At 38.0% G+C, this 9,016-nt stretch overlaps 1 protein-coding gene across 3 annotated transcripts; it reads left to right on the top strand.

Moving 5' to 3' along the window:
* The first annotated feature begins 1,648 nt into the window (after positions 1-1,648).
* LOC149568854 (E3 ubiquitin-protein ligase ATL23-like) lies at positions 1,649-5,495 on the top strand. 3 transcript variants are annotated; one of them, XM_089821733.1, is made up of 3 exons: positions 1,649-1,985; positions 2,120-3,194; positions 4,334-5,495. In XM_089821733.1, the coding sequence occupies exons 1-2, from the start codon at positions 1,971-1,973 to the stop codon at positions 2,675-2,677; spliced, it is 573 nt and encodes a 190-aa protein (XP_089677859.1). In that variant the 5' UTR covers positions 1,649-1,970; the 3' UTR covers positions 2,678-3,194; positions 4,334-5,495. The 3 variants fall into 3 exon arrangements, with proteins under 3 accessions (XP_089677859.1, XP_089677858.1, XP_089677857.1); XM_089821732.1 differs by lacking the exon at positions 1,649-1,985 and having other exon boundaries at positions 2,009-2,724; XM_089821731.1 differs by lacking the exon at positions 1,649-1,985 and having other exon boundaries at positions 2,009-3,194.
* The last annotated feature ends 3,521 nt before the right edge of the window (positions 5,496-9,016 follow it).

The raw sequence follows: 9,016 nt of genomic DNA, 5'->3' as shown, positions 1-9,016 counted from the left end.
AGAAAAATAGAAGGGGGAGTGGGGAGAGATAGAGGTTAATATAGAAAGAGCATAATTTAGGCAAGAGAGAGGGAGAGAGAGAGAGAGAGAGAGAGAGAGAGAGAGAGAGAGAGAGAGAGAGAGAGGTGGGGCGGGGGATGGAGGGGAGGAGGGGGGGATGAGGGTAAGGTGTGAGGTAGACATAGTGTGAAGGATGAGAGATAAAGAAACATGAGAGAGTTTTTGAGACTTTACTTTAATGAATAATACACAAACCATGTATTATAAAAGTTGAAGCCTTAATAACTCTCTAACTCTTGATTTCCTTAAAGAAGTCCCACTATGACCTTTTCTCTATTACAAATAATAATCTAGCTTTAAGGATAAAACTTAAGCTAACACTAATGCAAATGAAAACTCTAATGTGTGCTAGAAACTGAGAAAAGGGGATATAGGGTAGGAGGAGAGAGAGAGAGAGAGAGAGAGAGAGAGAGAGAGAGAGAGATGAGGTAAAGAGAGAATAATTAGGGAATCAAATGGATGGGGATGGTGATGGGTGTGAAGAGAAAGAGAGAGAGTAATTAGCTGCGAGACATATGAGAGAGATAGAGAGAGAGAAGAGGGAGAGGGTGATAAATATAGGCTAGAGATATATTGTAATTAGGGGGAAGAGATGGTGAGAGGATTATGATTTTGGAAGAAAGGGAGAGAGAGGGGGAGGGAGGGAGGGAGGGAGAGAGAGAGACTGATGATGTAGAGAGATGTAATAATTAGAGCATGGAATAGATGGACATGGAAAGATAGAAGACTAATGAAGTAGAGAGAGATAATAATTAGGGCATGAAATAAATGGACATAGAGAGAGAGAGTTTCAATATGACTTCCCTATATATTATAGAATAAATGAGCCCCAATACAACATTTTCTCTATTTCAAATTATAATCTACTTTATTCAGTATGAAACTTATGATAATGCTAATGAAAACCAAAACTCTAATTTCAATACTAAATTTAATTATAATTACTTCCTTAAAAATTATATTTTTAAGATCACATTTATTATTAGGTCACACAAGTTTTTTTATTTTCAAAGGAAAACTTTTGTATTATACATATTTTCTAGGTGAACATATAATATACATATAGTTTTAATAATTATAATTTACTTTTGTATATTAACTATAATAATGTCTTCATTTTGCGTTGTGAGTGCTATTAGCTTTTATATATATAATATATATATATATAAAATAAGTCAAGGCGCCTATTTTCATAATCTAAATCAGTGTAATAGGCACTTCGACAAGGATTCTCTCGGCTTATTTATATATATATATATATATATATATATATATATATATATATAAAAGCTAGTTTATTTATAAATTTAATATGTCTACTATTTTTTTTTTTTAAAGGTCTTAACGCTTAATATAATACATTGTAAACTTTAAAAAAAAAAAATAGACTATTAATGAACGGTAAGATTTACAATTAAAAATGGACCCAACATATGTAATAAATATTTTATAAAATTTTATTTTTTTCAAAATAGAGTGTACTATAACGAATCCTACTGCAATTTTAAATAAATAAATAAATAAATATTAAACTCCTAGAAAAGAGGAAATTGTGAGAGCATTGTATAGAACTCCTCTCCCAATTTCCGTAATGCAGTGGGGAGTGAGGGGGATGGTTGAATGTTGAAACTTGAAACCTCCCGTGTGGAGGAGCATGGATTACCACCCAACACAAGTTGAAGACCCAGTTTCTGATTTATGGATGGAGTGAAGCACACGAAATCCAGCGGCTTCTTCATTCACATTCAAGCCCCCAAAAGCAACGGTTGTAATTGAACGCGCGGCAGAGAAAGCGGAGGAGAAAGACAGCTGGACGAATACCCAGCATTTCCAAGTAAACGAAGACCCCGTAGAAACGAGAAAATCTAACCACATTGTGAACCCTAAAACGTGAATGTATTAACCCAGCAATGCTGAATCCACAGGTGTCAACATGGCAATGATTGATTTCACCGCTCCCATATAAATATAGTCACGAATCTCTCCCTTTTCTGTTAAGAAATCTTCTACTCTCTGCCTTTTTTTCCCCAAATTTGAAGCTATGTCGTTTTCTTTTCAGGCCATGTTAATCCCCCTTGGAGGAACTGCTCTGGTTGTTCTGATTTACATCTGGTTGGCGTGGCATGTGTTGCGATCTGCTGCATCCAATGCTACAAATGGTGCAATTGCAATTGGGGATGGGAGCAGCAAAAAGGAAAACGGTGGGCTTTCCAAGGATGACATTCAGAAGCTGCCCACATTCATCTGCAACTGCCACCATCATGAGAAACGGAGCGATGGGGATGATGAGAAGGGTGAGAAACAGAGTGATGGAGATGAGAAGAATGAGAAACATAGTGATGATGATGAGAAGATTGCAGAGGAATTGAGTATCTGTGAAGATATGGATTGTTGTGTGTGTTTGGAGGAGTTCAAGGATGGAGACAAGTGTTTGCTGATGCCCTCATGCAAACACTGCTTTCATGTTGATTGTGCGGGTGCATGGCTCACCAAGCGCCCCATCTGCCCGCTTTGCAGAGCCGCTGCTTTGCCCAAACGGGAGGAGAAAGATGAACAACATTGCCCTAATTCCAACGATCACATTCCTCACTCTACAGTCATTGATATGCCCTCTTAACACTTGATGTTCGTGTGTCATGGGATTCAATTAAGAGTAGGATAGAGGTTGTAACTTCCCATTGCAGTTTCTGTTTTATTTTTTGATCAAATGGAGATATGATATGATATGAGAGCAACTATTCTTTTGCTATTCGGAGATCCCCCTTTTGTAGTATGCCATTTCCTGTGGGAAATTTTGAATTGGGTATCTTGCATTTGTTCGGCCTCAGCCAGGATCTTACCCGGCCTAGCCTCTAGTAACAAGAGAAGAGTGTATTGTATCTGACTGCCTCGACCAGAATTTTGCCTGATTGTCTAGCCTCTATAATTAAGGTATCTTTTATCTGACCAGCCTAGGTCTGGATCTTGCTTGGCTTATCTGTCCTTCAGTGAGGGGTATTTTGTACCTTAAATCTAGCTGGACTGTCTTGTGTCAGGGAGTGTGGTTATCTTACATCTGATTTGAATGGATTTTTCATCTTCCCTGGCTGTTATGGACAGTGGGGTATATCTTGAACCTGGCTGCACTGGCTTCGGTAAGGAAGTAGGGCTATTTTACATCTTAATTTGAGGGAATTTTGCATTTATCCTCGCTTTTATTGGCAATTCAGGATTCTACATTTGGTAGGTCGGACAGGATTGAAGTTCATTTTAACACTTGCATTGAAACGTATTTTGCTTATGAATTTATAATCTTGTTCCAGGTGGGAATTCACATAAGTTCCTTGTCGCTAGGTTTTCTCCACTTGAAAACATGTCTTTGGACTTAACTATTTTGAAAATAACATAAAATTGGTATTAATTTTCTAAAGACTTTCGGATTAAAGGGTAGAAGAAATTGGGAAACACTGTTTTTTTGTTAAAAAATTTCCGGTTCACATTCTGTATGTCTTTTATTTGTTTAAAGATGCAAAAGTCTCTGGTGTATATTGTGTATGATGTATGGAGGAGAAAGAGCATACACGGCATAAATCAGAGGCTTCTGCAATTAGACCTTTTTCGATCCAATCTTACCTCATGTCTCCATGCAAAAATATATACATCCCATGTAGTAATTTGCATATATTTCCTCGTAGAATTTTTTTGACATTGAAGGGTGTGACAGGTTTTCTTCTTCTGTGGCTTCGCTATTACATTTTTGTTGTGAATTTACTTAATTTGAAAAAAAAAGTTCACATTATATTTTCAGTCAAAAGTTTCTGGTTTACATTGGGTGTTTTTCTGTTGATGCAAAAGCTTGTGATTTTATGTTTTTCAAAGATGCAAAAGCTTAGTGTACACTGAATGGTCTAGTAAGAGAAAAAAGTCTCCATTCAAATTCATGTACTATTCAAGATGGTAATTTACATATGTTTCCTTACTGAAATTGTTTAACGTTGAAGGGTGTAACAAGTTTTTTCCAGTCAATACAAAGTGAGCATTAATTTTCAACACCTTGTTAGATGAAGATGCAAACTTTTCTGGTTTAGACTGAGCACGTTTGTTTTTGTTCGAGATGCAAAAGCTTCAGTTTAAATTGTTTATGTTCTTTTTGCTTTAGATGAAAAACTTCTGTATATGACCTGTTGCCATTAAAAGCCAGAGTAGAAACAAAAAGCTCTTGCATCTTTTAACTATGGAGTTTAACATTGGAATATAAAGGAAGTATTGACTCTCTTTTTTCTCTTACTGCCAGGAAAGTTTGAAATCAGAGTTACAGGTTCTAATATTTTTAAGGCAATATGGAAGAACAGTGAATGTGTTAGACAGTTGGTTTCTAACAACAAAATCATTGATGAGAGCAACTTGAAATGAGGGGAGAAATCAGTATAGTGGAATTTAAGGCATGGAGACAAATCCCTTGCATATTAATCCAGGGGTGCTCTCTTTGTTGGAGGGGCAAGTCTGCAGATATATATTTCAGGAGGGTGAACTTACAAGATGGCAGAACTTATGGAAAATATTTGACATTCTATAGTCCCAATGGAGAACATACTCTATATTGAGGGAAGCTTGTAACAAACTGGACCTTCCTAAGAAGTGTGACTGCAAACTGGACCTTCCTAAGGAGTGATACTGCAGCAATGAGGATCTCTCACCTAAAGTGGCCAGATGGTACCTTATTCCTCAACACCAAAGCCAAATATATTTACAAACTCCTTACTAGTAGCCATGAGATTGTTGAACACCTGAAACCTTGCTTGAATTTAAACCTCCGGACCTCTAATTGCAATAAACACTTGATGGGATGTGGAATGGACCAGTGGAACCTTAAAAATCCTGTTTCATGTGGCGTTTCCTCCTTCATAGATTAATAGATTGCCAGTAAAGAAACCAAATGGGGAGCCTGATATATGTTCTTTCTGCAAATGTTGTAAATCCATACATCAAATCTTTTTTGACTGCTTTCTTGCTTTTTTTTTTTCTTTTAAATTGGAAATTCTTGACCATAAAAAAAAGTTGTTAATGTCTATTGGTCATGAAATTAGATGAACAGAAGTTCTTAGACCTGCTGAGAGAGATCTCATATGGCTACACTTCTTCCCAACCCTTGGCAGGGAGGATCCTGTTTGAACAAGCATTGAACATCTTTATTGCGGCGCTGAATGAAAACTGAGAAGAGCAAAGACAAGATGGAGAGAAGCCCATGCTACCATTCCACTGGCAGTCATACCTCTTGCAACTGTTGCACAATCAAGAGGGGCAGACATTGTGCATCCCTACAATAACTTTGATCATAATGATAAAATATTGAAATGGATGGAAGCAATCACTGGCTGGATAACATGGATTCATGGAAAGAACAATGAGTTCCGACCATAGTTATTCTTTTTGCAATAGAATAATCTAATTTTGTATAGGACTAGACTTCTCGCATGGTCTCCTACGTTATAGTTTTTGATATGGACTCTCCTATAATGTCGGAGAGTTGATCGTAAAAGTTGCATATATCATACTTACAGAAAATACAAAGGTAGAAAATATAAAGGAAGTTGATATATCTGAAACAACATGTCATTCAACTCTAAAGATATTGTTGTCACAAAAGTTTGCACCTTTATTCAATGTTTTTACCTAAGGACAACCTTGTGAAACATGGAAACAATGTCCAAGCTGTGGGACTTGAACTGTGAAGTTGAGTCTCCGAAGAAGGCCAACTTCTTTTGCTATCAGGGCGAACCTAACTACACTTGGAGAGGAAAAGGGAGAGGGAACGCGTGAAAGAAAATCTACCTATTCTAATGTAAGGGGCGATGCACCAAAATAGAGCATTCAAACTAATCTCTGCTCATACATGCACTTATGAACCATCATGACACCAAAAGATATACACATCTAGACTTGTTTTAATTTAACAATCACATGCAGATCAGAAAACCCAAATAAATGACACAAGGAAGAAGAGAATTCACTTATATATCATTCATAGGCCAAAAGGAGATACAGTCATGCAAGATTGCAGATATCCACAATACACTAATGAGAGACAAATAGGTCTTGTACAATACATCAATGGCTGGAGGAGATAAGCTAGAATGTCGTAAGTTCAGAGGCGAAGGGAATTTACAATGAACTTGCAGAGCAATATTAGAGAAAGCAGAGAAGAGTCGACCTTCACAAAATTTACAAAAACTGCCTTTATAGCTCAGACATAACTGAGATATTTTCTGTCCTAAACCAGACTCAACCACTACTATTTAAGATTGCAGTGAACAATCATGCAAATCTGGAGAAAGTCTAATCTTGGCATGGATTCAACTACAAAGAAATCCAACATTTTTCCAAATAGAGCCTTGAGAAGACAGAACGACACCATTAAATTACTCTGACCAAGTAGATGGATAAAACCAGAGGTAGTGGAGTGTTTTCCTTTGTTCACTAGGCACAACATTCATTGAAAAGTGGTTGGAATTGATCATGAAGATCGGATCGTGTAGAAAACCATCTCTTTCTCACTTTTGGCTCGATCAGTCAACAAAGTCAAAAAGTCAACTGAAGTATGCAACCAAGATAGGCCACATGGGCCACTAATCGTATTTCCTTTTGCCACCCCAGCAAAGTCTTTGTGTGGTTGACCATATCACTTACTAACTCTGCCAACCTTCAAAAATTAACCACAACGATCACATAATGGTTAGCCTTAACTATGACTACCTTTCTTAACTACACCTACCAAATTGGGCCTGCCGGGACATGTGGAAAATCCTTGCTATGTTGCTATGATTAAAGGTCAAGCAACTTCTTATAGTAACATAGCAACAGGCATTGATCTACCACCATCTAACGGTCCCGAAAAATCATCAGTCTTGTCAGTGCACCGACCAATAGACACATGGTCCTTTGCCAACCCGTTTGACACTAACCCACCACATTGTGGCCCACAAAGGAACGGACCCACCTGCCACATGTCAACTCGTCGCTTTGTTGCTATTAATAAATATCGAGCAACTTCCTATAGCAACAAAGAGATCACCATTGATCTGTTTGCATTGGACAATGGAAGGTATAAACTGAGAACACATGGCCCACGACCTAGACATGTCAAAGGCTTGGTCAATGAAGATTCCATCATTCGCCAATGTAATCTGATAGCTCGTCCACCCCACCGCGGCCACCAAATTGAATAGATCCACCTGCCACATGGCATTTCATCACTTTGTCACTATAACTAAAGATCAAACAACTTCTCAAAGCGACAAAGTGATCGCCCTCGATCTATTTGCATTGGATGACAAAAAATAAATTGGCCCACCTCCTTGTAGAGTCATCATCTCGGCCAATGAGAGACTAACGAAATGCCAAAGTGTTCTGACAACTATCCAGTTGTTTTGACAGGAAGGGTCCACCAAAAATCAAAGTCAAACCATCGCTATGTCGCATGAAACAAACCCTCGCATCTTTGCATAGTGACATAACGACGACCATCGATGATGAAAGCTTTGACAACGAGGAATTTGCGAGGGCCCGAAAAGATAACTTAGGAAGAAAATAGGAAATACAATAAGGTTTTATTTTCATTTTTTTTGTATTTCCATTGGCATTTAAATTTCTAAAAGTGGGAAGTGACCGTTGGGTGGGCTTAGACATTTAAATTCAATTTTTCGGTGGGAGACAAATATGGTTAACATTTCTAGTGACTTAGAGGGGATGCAAGCTTGTTATGCATAAGACCAGTGGCCTAAATCATCCATTGGGCTATAGAGTCATAAAAAATGTGGATCCTGTGCATTATGAAACCCTAACCCTACCTCTGCAACAACAAAACATTGAAAATCTTACCTCTCTGCAACTAGAGCTAGGAACAAAAAAAAAAAAAAAAAAAAATTCTACAAAACACGTGCTCATGCACTTCTTGGAAAGCAAGAAAAAAAAAAAAAAAACTACTCTACTATATACAAGTATTTACATATATGCAAGTTTAAACAAACCCATTGACTGGTTTGTTGAAGTAGCTCCCTTTCCTCACCAGTTGATTTCTTCTTTCATACAAAAGGGTAGCTGAAAATGACAGCAAGTATGACAAACATGTTGCTGCATGGAACACCTCCTTCCCAATGCTGAAAACAATGAAGCTTTCCAGTACTGGGGTGTTGTCTTGTGGAGCAAAACATACTTGCTCTTCTTTGTGATCTTCTTCCTCATGTTTAGGTATAAGCATGAATTGGGACAAGTTGCTGATCTGTCGCAGAGCTAGGTGCCTTATGGGGCATCCTCTTGATAGTGTAGGGGCAAAGGAATCATGCTTGACCATTTGATTGTCCTCTGCAATGGTAGTATCTTGTTGGTTTGGAAATGGCTCCTCCTTCTGTGGAGAGAATTTTTCCACATCTTGTTCATGTTGTTCATAAACCACTTCCTTTGGAGCTACTAGTATGGTGCAATTTTCCACTTGTTGTTGTAGTGGAACATGCTCCTTATATATATAGGAGATGATGATTCAATATCTATGGAAGGGTAGATAGCATCCAACTCATCCAAAAGATCATCCTCATCATTGATCTCCTCTATTACAGTTGCAAATACATGCATAGGTTGAGGGGAAACCTCATGTAGGTTAGCATATTCCTTCTCAAGGACAGAGCTATCCTTGAGGCTCTCTTTTCCATCCTTCACATCATGGAGGGTTGTCTACTGCAACAAATGGTTCTCTTTTTGCTCAACTTGCAGTAGATCCTCATTCTTTGGCAAGGGCTCAAAAGCCATGATTTGTTCCTTGAAAGAAGGAACAACCTTTTCTCTTCTTCTTCTTCTTCCTTAACAAAAGAGGGGGGTTCTTCAGATAGGAGGATTGACTCTTCTTCCTTTGCCTCAATAGCTACCTCCTTGCTATCCTCAACAGGCTACATCTCCTCCCTTTGTAGCCTTGTGGGTTTGGATT

This window comes from Cupressus sempervirens, chromosome 3 (assembly GCF_028749045.1).
Source record: "Cupressus sempervirens isolate cs-2001-9-10 chromosome 3, ASM2874904v1, whole genome shotgun sequence".
NCBI lineage: Eukaryota > Viridiplantae > Streptophyta > Pinopsida > Cupressales > Cupressaceae > Cupressus > Cupressus sempervirens.
This window is presented reverse-complemented; position numbering and strand designations above follow the sequence as displayed.